Raw genomic sequence first — 18,032 nt, 5'->3', positions numbered from 1 at the left:
TCTACATTAAAATGGGCACAAGATTAAAATGCTGGTGAAATGATACTGTATCAATAATAATAATCTAATAGTATAATATACAACAATGTAGCTACACCACGGCCCATTTTTGCCGCTTAGAATATTGTAGCAGAAGTCGTATTACTAGTAATAAACGTGGAGCTGACGTACCTCTGCTTCTGGCCTCCAGATCCTTTGTCATGAGTTCTTTCGGAGAGGGAAACTCGCTGAGCTTCACCTTGGACATGTTGTCGTTCTCACCCACCGTGCTGATCACTTCCGGTTCTTTCTCATGGCTGTCTTCTGTCTGAACATGGATCCACGGGATTTTCCTAAACACAAGGAGGTGGCAGAGCAACTATGTAATGTTTTCACCAAGCAGAACAATCAATAATTACAATTTAAATTTTACAGCTGAAATCAGTCCAATTTACTTTCTTGTCCAAGCAAACCGACCTTTTGAACTTGTAGATGAAGAATGCGGCTAAGCCAACAAATACCACAGAGAGCAGCATCAGCATGGCCGACCCGCTGTGGATGGCGTTTGAATCCACAAGTGGCGCTGAAAGACAAACATGTCAAATAGGTGTCACATTAAAACCAAAAGACAAATGTGCTAAAACCTTTCCGTCTTCTCTTGAGCCGTGTCTTATTTCAAGGAGATTACTTTTATTACCCCACGTCATGTAACAACTGCAGGCACAGTTTGAAGAGCTGCTCTCGGCACGTTATCCCCCCCTGGGTGTTAAAAGGAACCTTTAGGAGGTCCGCTGCCTCTCCCTGGGGTCCATCATGCAGGTAAGCTGATGCATAGTCATGGCTTTTAAATGCTGAGATGCAATATTTCCCCTCCCCGCCCATCTCTCTCTCCTTCAGAGAGAAGCCTGTGAAGTCCATGACCTTTCTTGATCATTTTAAAGGCAACGCAGACCTTTGTATGCAGACACAAATGAAGACAGATCCGTTGGTGGATGAAAAGGGTAAAGCCACGCGGGTTGATCGACACGTTTCCGCGATATGCTAATGACACGATGACCCTGTTGATTTCCTCAGCGCATACCAAATGCCTCCTTTGTCAATCATGCCATTGATCGGCGGATTTTCGAAGTGCACTGCTATTTTACATGCTCAGGTGCGAAAGTGATGGACTGTGGTGAATATTTAAATTCTGTCATGTACAGTTTCATAGGAATCTCACTCAGGAAATATTGCCCTGTTTGCCTTGTTTTTTTTTTTTTGAGTGGTTGGCGAAGACCTCAATGTCAAATCATCCAAAGGAAGATATGTGGCTTACATTTTGCACATCACTAAGCATAATAATTGAACTGTGGATATGTAGACATACAAGTATAAATTAAGCCAAAGGCTTTTTATAGTCAGTTCTTTTATGTATCTGCTAAATGTTTTTAAATATAGAAACTGCACTGTTCCAAGTGTGCAGAAATCATAAGGAAAAATTCCAAACAAACTTACCCAAAGTTTGCTGAGTCATGTACACAATAATGCGAACATCAGCTTTTAGCTCAAACTGAACCAGGCCTTGGTTCAGGGCAGTGACAAAAATATCTGATATCTGTATTTCATAAAGAACAAACAAACAAACAAACAAACAAAAGCATTAGGAGATTTGCTGCAATAAAGAAAAACAAATTGCTCCAAGATTAAATATCATAATGTCATCTTCATTTAATGATCTGCCAATTTACAGTCAAGATATTCTGAAATAACAAGTCATTAAATATGTTAGATGAGACTATTGACACCACTCTAATTTCTCTACATTGACTACAGAACTTGTGCTGGGAGCTTACTTAGCATAATGACTGGGAGCAGGGAGAAACGGCCTGGCTCTTTCCATAGATCAAAAATCATCACCCCAAAAATTGTTCAATTAGCACATTACAGCATATCAACTTGTCATTTTTACATTCGCACTGTGGGAAGAATAAACAATTCATATAAAATGTGTCGACTTCTTTATGTCTTTTGTGAGCTTTATATCTAACTCATCTCTCAGTAACAAAAAAAAAGAATAAAGGAATGTAAAAATGTTTGTTGGCTTCTTAAAATAGTTATGAAAAACACATACAAAAAACTAAAACAGAACCAAAACCAGTTCATCTTTTCAATTACTGAGACATGTTTTGATAACAGCCCTCATCTAATTTTTAACACCTGATCATCTCTTATTATTGAATGTGTCATCATATCAGTGGAACGGAGACAGCTTCTTAACCAACGTTCACATGATAACCGACTCAATTGTTCCAAGATTCCATGGTTCTTACCATCTCTAGAGGCTCCTCGCTCTTTCCGTTGTGCTCACTGGATGTATGTTCATCAGGCAGGATAAAGAGCTCTGCTGTGGTGGGGAGGCCTGGGTACAGAGACACCAGCAGCTGATCTTCAGGGACCCCAGACACCTGCAGCCACAGGACAATACAGCAGGCATGTACAACTTAAAGTTACAGGAATTACAGTTTTTTTTTTTTTTTTTTATAAGTTTGCACTTTTACCTCCAAACTTTGGAGTCATTAAGTCAAACCTGGCGCTGTCCCACGACTTACATTTTCGACATGATCTCCAATTAAATTTTACACAAGACGACAGTGTCTGGTCAGTCATAGGTAAACTATAAAAAGAACAAACTTCTCACATGGACACGACACCATGACTGCAGTATCAATACTGCAAACAGGCATGAAATAGTAATGACCCTGAAAGCCACTGCAAAGATCTCAGAGCAATGGGGACTAGATGTACCTGTGACAGAGCTGTCCGCACCACACGGCCTATGTCCTCCCTCCACTCAGAGATGTCAGGATTGTGCTCGTCAAGCGCCGGCGAGAACGACAACAGCAGCGACCTGAAGAACTCTGGGAGAAGAAAAAAAAGTGGTGCGGCGGCGTCTGTAAGAATATGAATGCTGCTTCTGGTTTGGTTTTTCATTAATCTGATGTGCAGTTTTGTCTTTCCTCATTTGGCCAACATACGCCTTGAAGTTAATTGCTCCTCAAGATTTTGTGTTCGTTTACCATGACATTTTATTCATTAGATCCACTTTGACATCAACGTGACGCCGCTCGTGGCGTGGACCGGGAGGCATCATACTTTACTCGAGACAGCGTATTGCATATTAATGCAACGTGTATCGCTCCAATTTAAGTGAATTGTAGACTGTCTCTGCCACTCACCTTTAACTGTTATAGCTTTGGAATCCTGCATTACGGTGCTCCCAGAAGCAACCTGGACAGTGACCTTGTTTTTTCCCTCTTTCTGAAACGTGTGCGAGATGCTTCCCTCCAATGTTATAATGGGCTGCATTTCAAAAGGGAAAACAGAGAATTGCACAGAAAAGCCCTTTTTCCTCTCAGCCAAATATAGAAATTTATGCACATGCTGCCCTTGACATACTGTATAATGAGGGGGGCTGCAGTGAGCACAATCGACGTGATAAATAAATATGACCAGCCATCTTAGCTCTTCCGGAAATACACAGGGCTGTTTCGTGCAGTTACATTTCATATGATTTGTTTTAAAGCCCCATAGATTAACAACAACACAAGGACATTAACAGAGGAGCAGGAGAATGGAAAATACTGCAAGAAACAGGGGGAGGGGGGGGGGGAAGCGTGTGTGGAACAAAAGTAGTAGGAGGAGAAGCTTCTCACCTCGGAGCTATTGTCAAACCACCAGAAGAAGGTCAGGGTTTGGGTGTGACTCGGCCAAACCACTGCAGTCAGATTAGCCTCCTTCCCCCTGATGGCAACAATAGGAGCGGAGAGATATACTCGCTCCACTGGACCTGAGGCAGCAACGCACACAACCGTCCATAAACACGTGTGCATTAGAACAAACACACAAAAAACACACATATTCAGTAAACTAAATATCATTGTGGTCACAGTGGATGCATATTTAGCTCCAGGTGTGTGCTATTGCTTTCTGAGAGGCTAAAAATGCACAACAGTAATGCAACCGTGACTGCAATGAAATCCAGCAGAGTGGGAAACGTGACTATCCGTGAAAGAGAAGACGTTCATGCTACATGCACTGCCGCGGGAATGAGTAATGGCGTTCCTTATTCACATACTGGTGATGTGTAAAAACAGTGTGCTGCTGTCAGATCCGTGGCTGTTCTCAGCTGCAGCCATCACGCGGTAGATCCCGGTCGTTCTGTAAATGTGCTTGATGCCATCATCAGTCCTGCTCAGGTTAGAGTATATTATCCTGATGCCGTCACCGAAGTCGAGCTGGATGCTGGTCCCCTGCGAGTCTCCCTGTGGACAGACGGTGAGACATGGCATCTGTCACCACGGCTTAGGTCAGGATACTTAAAATGTATCGCATACAAGTGAAGTAAGGACAGTCCACTACTAAAGTGCTTGGGCTGAGATGTTGTATAAGCCGTGTCAAAAACACTAAGCACTGTAGGTGATTTTGAATGGAAGCAGACACAAATTCAACCCAGACATGAAGTAAGAGCTCCAGGGGGCAAGATAGGTCATTGAAGGCACCCTCAAGTATGACAAATATTTGATTTTTATTCTAGTACCATCTTGCCAAAAGATAAAACAAACAAATGTATTCCAATCATTTAAGTGTTTTTCACCAAAATGGCAAAAAAAGTGTTTCTGTACTAACCCCCAGGGGCATTGAGCGATGCAGATAGTTTTGGTTTTATGTCCTCATGCTTTAAGATATCTGGTTAAAGGGGGCTTCATTTGTTGGAAGGTGACAGCGACACGAAACATTTTTGTTTCAAAGAATCCAAAACAACTTGTTTTCCAAGATTCAGTATCAGTGTCCCACAGAACACATTTTGTCAATTTTTTCAGTAGGACGTAGTTCCAATAAAAAAACGTTCACAGTGAGATCTGAGTATAATCCAGAGTTAACGAGGACATTGTTTGATTTTTTTTTAAATTCACCACAAGCAAAATTCATGAATTCCATTTATCCCCATAGTATTGAGCGGGAGACTGGAGGCAGAGATCTCAGTGATATCTCAAAAAAAACTGTAGTGATGTGGCTCAAGGGACGCAACATCTGAAGCTCCACCAATTTGGTCTAAACTGAAATATCTATATCATTAATCATTGCATGCATTGCCATGACATTATTTACAGACAGTCATAGTTCATACTAATAACTTTGTTCATCCTGACTTCTCCTCTAGTGCCACCATGACGTTGGCTTTTTTGGTAGTATCTCAACATTGCCAAGAATCTGGTCCCAATATTTAAGGTCTCCAGAGGAAGAATACTAATATCACCAGATATTATACCACTAATTGTTTAAAAAAGTTTCAGTGCAATATGGGAAATGCCACCATGACCTTTTCTGGTTTGGATGGAATGTAAGAACCCTGAATTTACATCTAGCGCTACAAACAGGTGAAAATGTGCTGAACAAATACGTCTTCATGTGTCTAATGAAAATTAACAAATTAGAACACTGCCATGCGAAACCAAGGAGGAGAACATGGTTAACATTAAATCTGTTTAACATCAGCATGTTAACATTGTCATTTTGAGCATGTAAGCGGCATAGACTGTATATAATGATGAACGAAATGCCAGCTCACAAAAGTGAAGTCAAATCATCAGGATCGCCCCCCTGTGGCTGGCGGAAGTACAGATAATAAAGCCCGCCTCCTCCATGTTAGCAGATGGGACATGGGCCAAACTAAAAAGTCAAGGTGTACGATGAATTGATGAAGATGATTTTTTTCAAATATAGTTTCTATCATTTTAGGTAGTTCTTATTCCACTGATATAGCTTCAAGTGTTCATGTTTCCAGTATGTTTGGATTTAATTATTTATTTGATGCTATAAAAATGGGATGAAACATCATGATTGACAGTTGACACTGACTCTCGATTGGTCGGGCACATGTATTGGTGTGACATACATATTTACCACGGCTCCACAATATGATCACTACTGCGCAGACTTAAAAAGCACAAGATGGCAGAGCCTGTATCCGGACTATTTTGGCTTCATGTTTACACAGATGCGCCGTCCATTATTATTTACAGTCTATTGTTAGCAGGCTGACACATACACATTGCTGTTTGCTCCGCAGCCCTTTTAAACAATTACTAATACTACAGCCACTGCTTCCTCTCACACTACAATATCTTTTAAGTGACACGACTCACATCATCGAGGTAGACCATGAAAGTAACGTTGCTTCCAACATTGGCACTGAGCTCTCCTTGATTGATGTAGAGACGGAGGCCTCGGGGTGGACTGGGACGACATGCCTGCCTCCTGGGTGAGTACACGTTCTTCCCTCCCTCCTTACAGTTATTGGACAAAACCTTCCGATACCTTTGACAAATTACAGCACGTTTAAAAAAGATACATGTAAAAGTCCCTGTTCCATGTGATAAACTAATAACATACAGTAAAGTATACACTACATTGTAATAATGTATAATGAAATACATCAATGCAAGTGCAAGTTAGGAATGCTGCTGTTGATAAAACTTCACAAAGAGACGGCACAATGTTTCAAACATTTAATACTTATCTTAGTTTTTTTATGTTCCTAGAACTGTTTCACCACTGTCTCGTATTTATTCTTAATTTATTCCATATCTGAGTGACTCCACAATTTCATCTCTGCAATTATTTGTGGAACAATAGTGTCCATCAAGCAGCACATTTAATATGCATACTTGCTTCTTTGAGTATTCTTTGTTTTGTGTTTGTTCAATGGTGAACACTCAACACCTGCTTAGTGTTTCTGTGAGTAATAGAATCGGGACAGAGTGTGGGGTCACTCTTTCAGCTCTACTTTTTCTGAACCACTGAGGAAGCAAACCATCATTTTCTGTTTGCGCTCTCGACAACATGACAAACAAGCCGGGATGGAATAATATTGTTTCGTGATGGGCTGAACATCGGGGGCCACTTACCCTGTGCTGTTAAGGAAGCTTTGGCTGGTGCTGCAGCTTTTAGCTGCACCATTTGGATTAAACCAAAAAGCAGGGGAGCACTTCCCGTCCGCCTGGCGCTCCCACCCATAATCACTGCCAAAAAATATGACACTTCATAAAATGATAAACACAGCTACCCAAATGATCTATCTTCTACAAGCTTTTGTAGTGGGGCAAATGCGTCGCAGTTGGAGATTCATGGCATATTTTAACACCATAACTAGAGACATGATTGTCAGACAAGCAGGATCAAACAGAATTTTATACAGATGGATAAAAGATTTAAAATCTAAAATTTATTTAGCAATTCATTATTAATTTGATTCTAATAAGTCACTTGACATTATGCAAATTGTATTCCTTACTTCCATATACAATTTCCAAATTGTAATTAGATTTGATGAATTCAGTCATATTGGTTGTCCAGTAAATATGCAATGTAAGATGGATATTAATGCATATGAAATTCAGCAAAGTGATACTTCTGTTATTGATAACAAATGTCTACAAGCGGTCGTTAATGAAGCACAATTGAATTAGATGCTCAAAGGAGATTGGGCTGTTTTGTAAACATGTAATGAAAAAAATTACGGATCACTGAGGATAAAAGTATGAGTTACAGTGTGGTCCCAGTTGGGAAAGCTGAGAGATGAAGTCATTACCATTCAAAATCAAAGGCTGTGCAGAGGCATGGCTCGGAGGAATAGATCCTGGAATAGTCCTGGGCCAGCATGCAACGGTTGCCTGGCCTGCGCTTCATGAAGATCTGCTTCTCGCCCATCACACACAGCTTTCCCTATCGAGCAAAGAAAAAGATTATCTATCTTTCCACATGACTTAAAGAAACTCTAGAAAAAAAGAGACAGAGACGAGAAAACAGAAATTATTCATCATGAAGTGAGACATGCATCACACAAACATGCATCCCTTGAAGTTGACAATAAATCAATGATGTTTAATATCGCTGTTACCTTGTTGTGCAGGTGCCATGTCTGATAATCTCCATCCATGCATCTCCTGCTAAAGAGGCCCATGTAGTCGATCTTGATCAGTTGCCACTCTGACCGATGGCTGAAGTGTCCAAAGAAACTGGAAGACAATTTAACCAAAATGCAACATTTTCAGATAAGACTATCCTGAAACACAGATATACAGGTTTCAGATGATGACGGTGCGACATGAGCAACTCCAGATCTGAAGTCTGCAATTTATATGGAGGGACAAGATAAAATTCCCTTTGGTGAAAAGTCATTGTAGAGAATCACCCGGACCTTTCTTTGTTTACATCACCAGAGGAATCGATTCTTAAAGCCTGATATTTGTTTCATTCCTCCTGGACTGTACTTGCGTGTCTTTGCTTACGTGATAATGTGATTGTCAGATTCTGGCTCCATTAAAACCCCATCCACATAGAGAGGTGCCAGAGAGAAGCTGTGACGGTCCCACTTCTTTCCTTCGTCGAGACTGATCCTGCATTAAAAAAAACAAAAAAACAACAGCTGTTAACGCTTCTGTCTATCCATTTTTTTTTTGTCAGTAGTGGATAAATATATAGTTTTCCCTACAAATACAACATCAAACATCACAAGTGCACAAGTAGAGCAGGGGGAAAAACAAGGTAAAAAGGAACATGATAAAAGATTTCAGGTCACTTAGCTTTAGCTACGGTTGAAAAAGGAAAACACCTTGGATTCTCTTCAGTGTGAAAAATAATCTCGACAACAAGCTGAGCACTAGAACAAATGTTCCTTTGCCCAGGTAAATTTTTGAAAGTGACAAACAAAACAAAAAAAAAAAACATTAGACACCGATTTCAGAGGTTTCAAATCAATCACCTTTCTCAGAGCATAATCACTTTTGACCGAGGTGTGGTGAGCTGGGACATGAAAGTAGCTAGTGTTACAGAGCTCCCACAATATGAGGGAGTTATAAGGGCATCCTCAGTCTCATATTTCCACCCTTCTCTACTTTGCATTTACATAAAAGCACTCAAACCCCCATATCGAACAGAGAGAACAAAGCTATAACAGACTCTCTTCTGTTGGAAATGATTCTGACTCTGTTTTGAAGCTGCAGAGGCGATATAGTAATCATGCAAACGTGGCCCATCAGCAATTCAGAACATTAAGTGTAATCATACGCTGCTGCATCATCAACACCGCCCCCCATCGCAAAATTGAGATGCTCCAGTATCTAGATCCCACTCAAAGTAATTATGACGTCGGTTAATGCCGGAGAGCTGCTACACCTACCACAAGTGACGAATTGGCGTCACTGCATGTAAGACGGCCAGCAGAGCCCCTCCATTGTCGAGGAACCAAATGTTGTGCTCCTCATCGAAAATCTGCGGCGATGCACAGTGAAAGAAAAACACATTTGCTCCACTTATGACAACACACTTTCAATATGAATACATCAGCCGATTTTGGGCGAACACGTGCGAGGATGCAGACCCAGATGGCTCTCACCTGTCTCCAGCTATTCCCTGCATCAGACGTTATAAACATCCCAAGGTTGGTGGAGGACAGCTCTGTTCCGATATTCCCTGGGTGCAAGAACATGAATAATTTCGGTCCGTTTGTATTTACATAGCAAAGGCGCCATAACAAATCTACACGCGCAATCACCTGATAGAAGTTATTTTTTGAATCTGTGTATGTCCTCATTCTTCACTGGAAGACACGTTTGTGGCTTCCTGCAACCCAATCATCTCACCCGAAATATGAGGTTTTGGAGTTTTAACACAAGTCTCATCGTGACATTCTAATGACAGACAGCATGCGATTAGTGTGCTGTGGTTTTGTTGTCACACGGCCACAGAGCATTTACCTGAGCGGCTAGGAATAGCTTTCTGAGATGAAATATCGGTTCCACCATTTCTGTATGGTCTAATGTGATCAGTTTCATCTATTTATGTATATTAAATGCATGACCTTTAGGATACCATACCTGTAGCCACAATAATTCCAGGTACAGACTTTTTGCTGGTGATGGGTCCTGACGTGTAGGGATTCTCCAGCAACTCCAGATGAAGATGCAGCGAACAAAATGGCTGCCAACAAAAAAAAGGATTCCAACACAGCACAGGTTGAGGAAAGACGTATCAGACAGATCTTAACGGGATACATCATAATTGGCTTTGCATTCAAACTGTTCTTCCCATTGAGAGAAAAGTGCTCACAATTTTATACCATTTATAAAACAAAGACACTTGGCTCCGCTCATTTGCTCTGCCCCAACCCAAAAAAAAAGAAAGAAAGAAAAAGGCTGAGAGGACGCAGAGGGCATCTGAATTGTTTCATACTAAGCTAAACGAGGCATGTAATTAAAATTCCCCAAGATGCACTGATAAAACTGGCAAAATTGATTCAAATCATTTCGCTCATCTCTCAGACCAAAGCGCACTGAAAAACATCAATAAGGCTTTTCAAACAGCTGCGACTGGGGGTGTGACAGAAAGCATACGAGAGCATAATGGTCGACCGTATGACACAGCTGAAGATTGTAACCCGCTATTAGCTGAACAATATAGATGATTTCAAAGTGCGAGTCTCTAAAGGACATTGAGGACACTGACCGGATTAGGTGAAAATCAAACCTGCTGAAATAACAACACGGCTGCACAATGCAATTACGAGTAACCTCACATTCATTAGTCCAGCGTGACTACAGGTAGTAAATTGAATCACAGAGGTTAATGGAAAAGTCTGCGCCCCTGAACCTAAACATGATGACACTCTGCGCCCTCACACCGATCATAAGAATATTCCAGCCAAGCATCTCCTCTGCCAGTTAGGAGGTTATATGGGCAAACTAATGCTAAAGCTGGCACCTGGCCTTGTGCAAATGCGCACCCGAATCAAAAAGAGAATCCAAAGCGCAGCTGAGGCACATGAAACATTTGACGGATGACATATGTCACGGGTTTCATTCCGCATGATTAAGGAGCTGCTGCCCCGGAGGCTCGAGCTCACCAGAATGCAGTGGAGGTTATTTCCAGCCACGTCACTAGCAGGAGCTGGCAGCAGGGTCCACGTTTGTCCCTTGTTGTAAGTGATAAAAGTCTTGATGAGATCATCCACCAGTTTGTTGGCGAAATACATGCCGTTTATCCCCTCAACCTATGAAAGGAAACGGGAATTAAAACAATAATTTCACAAATTGCAAGTTTTATTTTGTTTGTCTTCTTTCCTCTGCCAAGGAGGTTATGTTTTTATTGCCGTTTGTTTGTTTGTTTGGATATTTTGTCAGCAGAGAAGCAGGAAAAAAAACAAAAAACCCTGAACCAATTGGAACCCATCACCTCCTGGGTGAGTACACTTCCTGTCTGCCTCCAGATCCATGAAGCAGATACCGTTGTTGTTTTTCTGTTTTTTTTAATCACTCATATTAAAATTAAAGATTGGGCTTTTTTTTCTTCTTTTTACTCAATTTCATATTTATGTTGCTGAGATCTATTCGTTTGTACAATTTGGTGCAGATGATCAGATTATTTTCTTTTTCCTTCAATTCTTCAATTGTCAGTGCTAGACGGACATGTGCAGGATTGTTTGGCCTCGACGGAGGTACGTGTTCTAGTTAATTACTGTAGCTGTATGTTTAAAAATCCAGTTATTGTCTCTGTGCCTTTTTTTCCCCGGATGCCTCATCAGTAATTTAATTTAGAGATGAAATAATAATTTGAGGAACATAATATCCAACTGCAACTATTTTGATAATCGCTTCATTGATGGACCCTGGGACATACAAATACAGTACTACCTTCAAAAAGTTCATTATCTGTAGCCGGTTAATGTGATATGTAACCACTTCATAGACTCAAGGGTATGCAGACATTGGTTGGAGGCAGCGTCAAAAAAGACTAACAACACACCTTATAAAAGTCGACCAGCAGGTTACCGGCGGGTCCTCTACTGGTTCTCAGATTCTCTAATGAAAGTGTAAAGTAGACCCCCGGGGAGTCCGAGATATACAGGCTGTAGGTGTTGTTCTGATTCCACTCCTGGACTGCAGCGAAAACCTGCTTCTCATCTGTACTGATGATATGCATGTCCTGGAGGGTGCAGGGGAGAGTAAGAGAGACAGATGGAGACAAGGAAGGGATGAGAATGACAAGCGACAGCCAGTAAACCCCCAAAAAAGGAGACTTTAAAAAAAGCAACCGTGTACTGTTTAGGATTTTTTTTAATGAATTGTGACATTTCTTCACAAGAGAACAACGTTGTGACACGAATTCTACAAAATGCAAATACACAAATACACCATTTTCTTTATTAATAGAAATTTTTTATTGTTCGACAGTTATTTGGTGTTTTGGGAGCTTACCTTTGGTAGACAATATTTAGGTAATTTCATCCGCTTGAAGGATTCTCTCATGTAGGAGACAAAGTAGCTGGCTCGTCCTGACTTGGTTACCTTTGCAATGAAGGCAAAGAAGCTTTGTCATTCTTCAGACAGATGTCAAATACATATTTGTACGTCACTTCACCCAACACCTTGTTTTCCTCTATTACAGAGGATTATTATTTTTTTGTACATTTCCATTTTGACTAATGCCAAGATTAGGATGTTCGCTTCATAGAGAGGACTATGTGGAAAATGAAAAACAAAACAAAAAAAGGGTGGGGGTTATTTACAAGATATAGAGAGGATGCAAAAGAATTTGCCAATCTCCTAAATACGACGCGTTGTGAAATGAGGACACGGAGCTTTAACATTTCCTGAAGGAGGTGTATTCATTCACAACGCACGACTGACTTGATAAAAAAATGCTTGTAATGCTTTCAACAGCATGGAAAGCAGAGTAAAATTCCACGCAATATGAAGCTAGCTTCTAAATAATTATCATTATCTTGATTAGTCTGAAGCTTAGGGACGATGACGGTGTGTTGCCTTTATCTTACAGTGTGGCTCGGACATCTTAATGCACTACCACTTTCCCATCAACTACAGGCAGGGCAACACTACTTGATTACTTATTTTCTAATCAAGTAGAAGGATGGTGTTTGTCCCCCAACACACTACATTAGGGCTCTAATGGAATAATCTATCGAAAATCAATGAGCTGCATTTTCCCAGGCCACATTTTTGAGGATGTTGCACTTGGCTGTTCCTTCTCTCCCAAGAGACTTTGGAGGTGTTGAAGACTGCTTATTTCGTTGTAGCCCGATCGATAACCTCATTACTCTTTGTCAAGTTAAATCCAACTGCCCCAAGCAATGAAAGTCACAAGAAAGTCATCTGTGCCACCACATCTCTGCACATATACTCTCCGTGCGAGGCCTGTTTTTTTTCGCCAGCATCCTCCTCATGTCTGCCTCGACAGTCAGCCTCATCTCAGCTAAATGCAATTTGGACATTTTATTGAATCCCCATTTCTGAATCATGCTGTGATATATATATATATATATATATATATAGTTTTTTTCATACATTGTCATTCTTACTCCGCAGCCATTCCAATCAAGTCTGTGGATTTAAGTGAAACTGGGTCATCCCTTAAGTATTGCTGCTGCGACATCATATCATATCAAAATATTAAAATCGGAGGATAAATAAATTAAAATCGAACAGCAAACATTTAGGTGGTGTTTATTTACAATGTCGGAGCGCAGAATGATTTGCTACCAACACAGTGCCTTTAGAACTACTATAATTCGATTTTTTTCTGTTCCTGAATTTCGTTCTTTTTCCTGAAACTTTCCATTTCCAAATCCATCAAGGCAGACAAAGAAAGAGAAAATGACTTAGCCGTGGATGGAAATCAATGACAGTTGAGGGCATTTGAAAATTGAATTTCTGATAATGACCCTGACTGCCGCTGTCTAATTGGAGTCAAAGTCAGAGTGAACGGTAATAAGGACACCAACCTGTCTGTTCACTGTTTCTTTGCTGTGTGCTCTCAGTAAGCAAACACATTTTTCAGGCACGGAGTATTTCTGTGCGGAAACTCAAACACTGAGTGCGCCTTGACATGAACGAGACAAAGCATAATCAAAACGCACATTGCGGGCCGGTGGGGAACAGCTGTGTCGGGGAAACCCATTATGTGGGTTCTGATAGAAAAGCATGAATTGGATGTACGAGAGGGCAAAATAAAAATAAAAACAACACCCCCATTTCACCGAAGAAAATCAAAGTTCACAGAGACAGAAAAGATGAAGACAACTAGTTTACTTTAATTTACAATACAAACCTGTGTGAAAACATATTCATCCTGCACAACCAGCGAGTTGGTGTCTACATCTCCAGGAAAGAGGTACTGTCTGTTGCCGTCTGTGCATCGCTGGGCTCTGCACTTCACATACTGAGCGCCTTGTGAAGAAAAAAGACAAATGGAAATCAATCAGAGGTAAATTAGAACCATTTGCTTTCAGACAGTATGTTTTAAGCACTGGAGCTGCTAAACAGTATGTTTATGATAAACACACGTAAGGTTCACTGTTATGTTACAACTTTGAACTCTATGAAAAATTGAAAAATAAATCACGACTACAAGACAGTTTGCTCTCTGCAGTCCAAATGATCTGAGACACAAGACGAATACAGTAGAGGCTTTTGCAGCGTGTCACACTAGTGTAAAAAAAAAAAAAATGTAAATGTGTGACACCAAAAGAGTTTGCATGCCAATTCAGATACATATTTTCACAGGAGGAATAGTAGTCTCTTCCAATACAGGAAAACCCCATAATTGGTGTTACAGAATATACCATACTGTTCAGAGGAGGGGAGTTGAGGTTTCTCTATGTGACACAGGGGATAGATTAAGGAGGCGTAACATCAATCAGCCAGCTAAAACTCTCCGTTTTTGTCGGGGAGACACCAATTCTGCTTCACTAGACTGCAGGGACCAATCTGAACAGCCGAACGAGTCTCATCTTCCCTGTGACCTCGCTCTAAACGAGAGGCAAGAGGTCCTGGGGGTCCTGCTGCAGTGGCGGACTGCGGTGCTGCACTCACGGCCTTTTGCGCTGCGCGTCTCGATGTGGACCACATCTGATTCTTTGTCCAGCCCCATTACCGCCCTTTGAAAGAGCGGGAGGAGGAGAAGATGGAGAGGAGCAGAAAGAGGTGGTGGGGAGGAAAAGGAGAAAATGAGAATGAGAAGAAGAGCCGAGGAGGCTAGGTTCAGAAGACGGACATCTCTGTATTTTGTGAAACCAAAACAAGATTTTTTTTTGATCTCCTGTAAATTAGTCAGCGTGGGCTCTGAGGCAACAAATAACCTCAATTCACCAAAGCATAAACTAAGGAGACAACAAAGGAGTGGGGTGGGGGTAACAAAACATCAGCTATTACCATAGATGTCTACCATGGCAAATATGTGTTGTTGTTGAAATGTAGGAGGCTGCAGCACCATTTTGAAAAATTTCTATTTGACGTAATATGCATGAAGGAATGTTTTTCATGAGCACAAATAATGCATTGTTTCAGAGTGCCTCCACACCCGCTGTGCACTTCTTATTTATCAAATGTCCCACTATTCAGGCGAGGATGTCCTCCAACCGATGTCCTTTCTTCCACGGCTAAAAACACACACTTGGGTTTGACACGTACCATGACAAAGAGGGATAAACAGCCTCACATCAATATTCACTGCCTCGTGCCCGAGCAGTCAAGATTACTAAATGACAGCGACAACAAAAACAGCATGTCATAGTTGTGCTATATGGAAACTAGGAGCATGATATCCCTTCAGCTCTACATGACGCGGATATATTCAGTTTTAGTGCTCGAGATCTGTTTTTTGAGAGGAGGTCACTGGATCCTCCTGACAGCACAGGGTCACGCACACTATCATTACGCAAATTACAATCATCAGAAATAGGATCTACATCATCATACCAGTAGAATCGGCCTGGCATCACGTTGTCGTGAACGAGCTGCCATTTCCTCCCAAAGTCCATTGAACTGTACAGCTGCAAGAGGAAAATGTCACACTTTAAAGTTTCAGGAGGAAGACTCTGTCAATGAGCAGCGCCGCAGCAATCATCCCATCCACAGCAGAATCGCATGCAGTAAAAGAAAAAATTAAAAAAAATATATCATCTTATCTTAAAGGTTTATTGTGGCTTCTACCTTGGTGTCATGGCTGTAAGCCAGTATCCAGTTCTCCTGTGCCGGGTGGAAGAGCAGGCTCAGGATGTTGAAGTTAATGGCATGCTTCTCAAAGCTTGCCCCCTCATCTGAACTGATGAGAACAGCGCTCTCTACCTCTGGATCGCTGAGCATCATTATCTAAAGTACAGAGGGCCACACAAAAGGATTCACCGTTTACAAGAGGGAGGGAGCAAGAGACGTAGACATTTGAATTGATTTTGATCAGGAATACGCTTGTGAGATAGGAGAGAGAGGGATAAGGCAGCAGGAAAGGGCTGACCTTCTGTTTGTTGGTGGGGCAGACGTACAGGTAGCTCAGAACTGTCCTTGAACCCACTTTGTCATTGAGTTTGGTGTAGGTGCTTCCATAATCCGTGGATCTAGTTACAGACAAAAACGTTCCATTTTTTATTAAAAAAAAGAAAGAATCCATCAGAGGCATGCATGAAACTGAATTTAAAGCACTGTACCCGTGGTTTGGGATGTTATAGCCCATTAACTGCAAATCAGTTATTCTTTACGTGACTGCATCTCCAAAGCATACCATATGTGCTCATATTGATTTTCTACCGTTCAGGCAGCCTTTCCGCTTCGAGGGAGGAAATCAACTTGCAGAAACTAGCTTAATGCTAATGTGTTATTTTTTGTTTGTGTCGCTTGCTTCTGTAAACATTTTTTTTTGGCCGTCCTGCAAGAAATGTGCTATACTGACAAAGTGTGCTTTTACTGCTGTATGTGCTCTTTAGTCCTGATGTGTCCGTATAGAGAGGTCTTGAGTCACATGCTTATTTGTATGTCCTCATGCATATCATTAGCAATGTACACACACGGCTGCCCACCATAGTCAGCCCCAGAAATACTACTCAGCTAAACGTATTATTGATTTTTAATCAATGTGCTGCTACCCCCCCCCCCCCAAAAAAACACACACACACACACACACACACACACACACACACACACACACACACGGACAGACGGACGAGACAGACGACATCTCGTAAAACCGGAGTATTCTGAAAATGAAAACAGGTTTGTTTGCAGGTGCTGCTGGTGCTCTGCTTGCAATAGTCACACTATTGAAGTTGTCTAAATTTAAATTTATGTTTAACCGACAGGAAAATGTGTCATTAGGAGCGTCCTTAACACACAAGATTTTACGAAATTAGAAGTTTTAAACATTTTTGTAAATAATAATAACAATAATAATACATTTTATAGATTATCCATAACCGACACAATTTGAATTTAACATTGGCAAACATTATTTTTCCAGCTGCTATTGTGACTTCGACATACATTTAATTCTTACAAACCTCGTATGTAGAATATTGTGGAACTAAAATATTATGAATGGAGAGGATCCTGACTCTATAGTGAACACACTCTAGAGATATTTACGCAGGCCTTTATTGAGAAGCACATATCACTGCTGACTATATAGAAGACAGTAACGTGAATGTACAGTGTATGCAAGCTGTAAAATACAGAGAAGAGTGAAATGAACAGGTGAAATACGGGAAGGTGCGGGGAAGGATGATATTAAACGGTGAAGGTGAAGCAGCCGTTAAAGCAAATTGGCTGTGTCTGTTGGGGGGGGGGGGTAAACTTTACCCCAGTTTATATCTCTGATCAACAACTGGTGACAGAAGCCGAAGAAATATAGCAATGTGCCAGACAAAACAGGAAGCAGAATTCTAACTGATGTCAGCAGTAACATAAACAATGCAGGTTTCAAAATATTCAAAAAAAAATTTACTTGTACATGTTTTATGAGGAAGGAAAACCGATTACCCCTAGCGTATTGCATTTTAGAACAAAAGTATCTTGTTTTGTGTGACTGAATTAACACACACACACACGGGTATAAAACACAAGAAACTTCTTTCTACAGCGTTAAAGAATCCCCCACTCCTCTAATGCTCTTTAACAACCGACAAGAAAATATGAACATCAGGAGGAGCATGAAGCAAGTGACAGTCTCCA

General features: G+C 41.0%; 1 protein-coding gene across 1 annotated transcript in view; it reads right to left on the bottom strand.

Moving 5' to 3' along the window:
* Positions 1-18,032, bottom strand: part of sorcs3b (sortilin related VPS10 domain containing receptor 3b) — a 43,569-nt gene that overhangs the window by 5,354 nt on the left and 20,183 nt on the right. Inside the window, exons 3-26 of the mRNA XM_035606715.2 lie at positions 16,327-16,426; positions 16,026-16,184; positions 15,792-15,865; positions 14,907-14,971; positions 14,143-14,261; positions 12,273-12,362; positions 11,821-12,000; positions 10,922-11,068; positions 9,897-9,999; positions 9,416-9,492; positions 9,200-9,291; positions 8,310-8,417; positions 7,919-8,036; positions 7,610-7,743; positions 6,927-7,040; positions 6,165-6,336; positions 4,094-4,280; positions 3,672-3,805; positions 3,195-3,318; positions 2,764-2,876; positions 2,289-2,423; positions 1,474-1,573; positions 457-562; positions 172-332 (exon numbers count right to left, since the gene is read on the bottom strand). Coding sequence (XP_035462608.2) covers positions 172-332; positions 457-562; positions 1,474-1,573; positions 2,289-2,423; positions 2,764-2,876; positions 3,195-3,318; positions 3,672-3,805; positions 4,094-4,280; positions 6,165-6,336; positions 6,927-7,040; positions 7,610-7,743; positions 7,919-8,036; positions 8,310-8,417; positions 9,200-9,291; positions 9,416-9,492; positions 9,897-9,999; positions 10,922-11,068; positions 11,821-12,000; positions 12,273-12,362; positions 14,143-14,261; positions 14,907-14,971; positions 15,792-15,865; positions 16,026-16,184; positions 16,327-16,426 — 2,912 coding nt within the window. The remainder of the gene's footprint in view (positions 1-171; positions 333-456; positions 563-1,473; positions 1,574-2,288; positions 2,424-2,763; positions 2,877-3,194; positions 3,319-3,671; positions 3,806-4,093; positions 4,281-6,164; positions 6,337-6,926; positions 7,041-7,609; positions 7,744-7,918; positions 8,037-8,309; positions 8,418-9,199; positions 9,292-9,415; positions 9,493-9,896; positions 10,000-10,921; positions 11,069-11,820; positions 12,001-12,272; positions 12,363-14,142; positions 14,262-14,906; positions 14,972-15,791; positions 15,866-16,025; positions 16,185-16,326; positions 16,427-18,032) is intronic.

Source organism: Scophthalmus maximus, chromosome 10 (assembly GCF_022379125.1).
Source record: "Scophthalmus maximus strain ysfricsl-2021 chromosome 10, ASM2237912v1, whole genome shotgun sequence".
In the NCBI taxonomy this organism is placed as follows: Eukaryota; Metazoa; Chordata; class Actinopteri; order Pleuronectiformes; family Scophthalmidae; genus Scophthalmus; species Scophthalmus maximus.
This window is presented reverse-complemented; position numbering and strand designations above follow the sequence as displayed.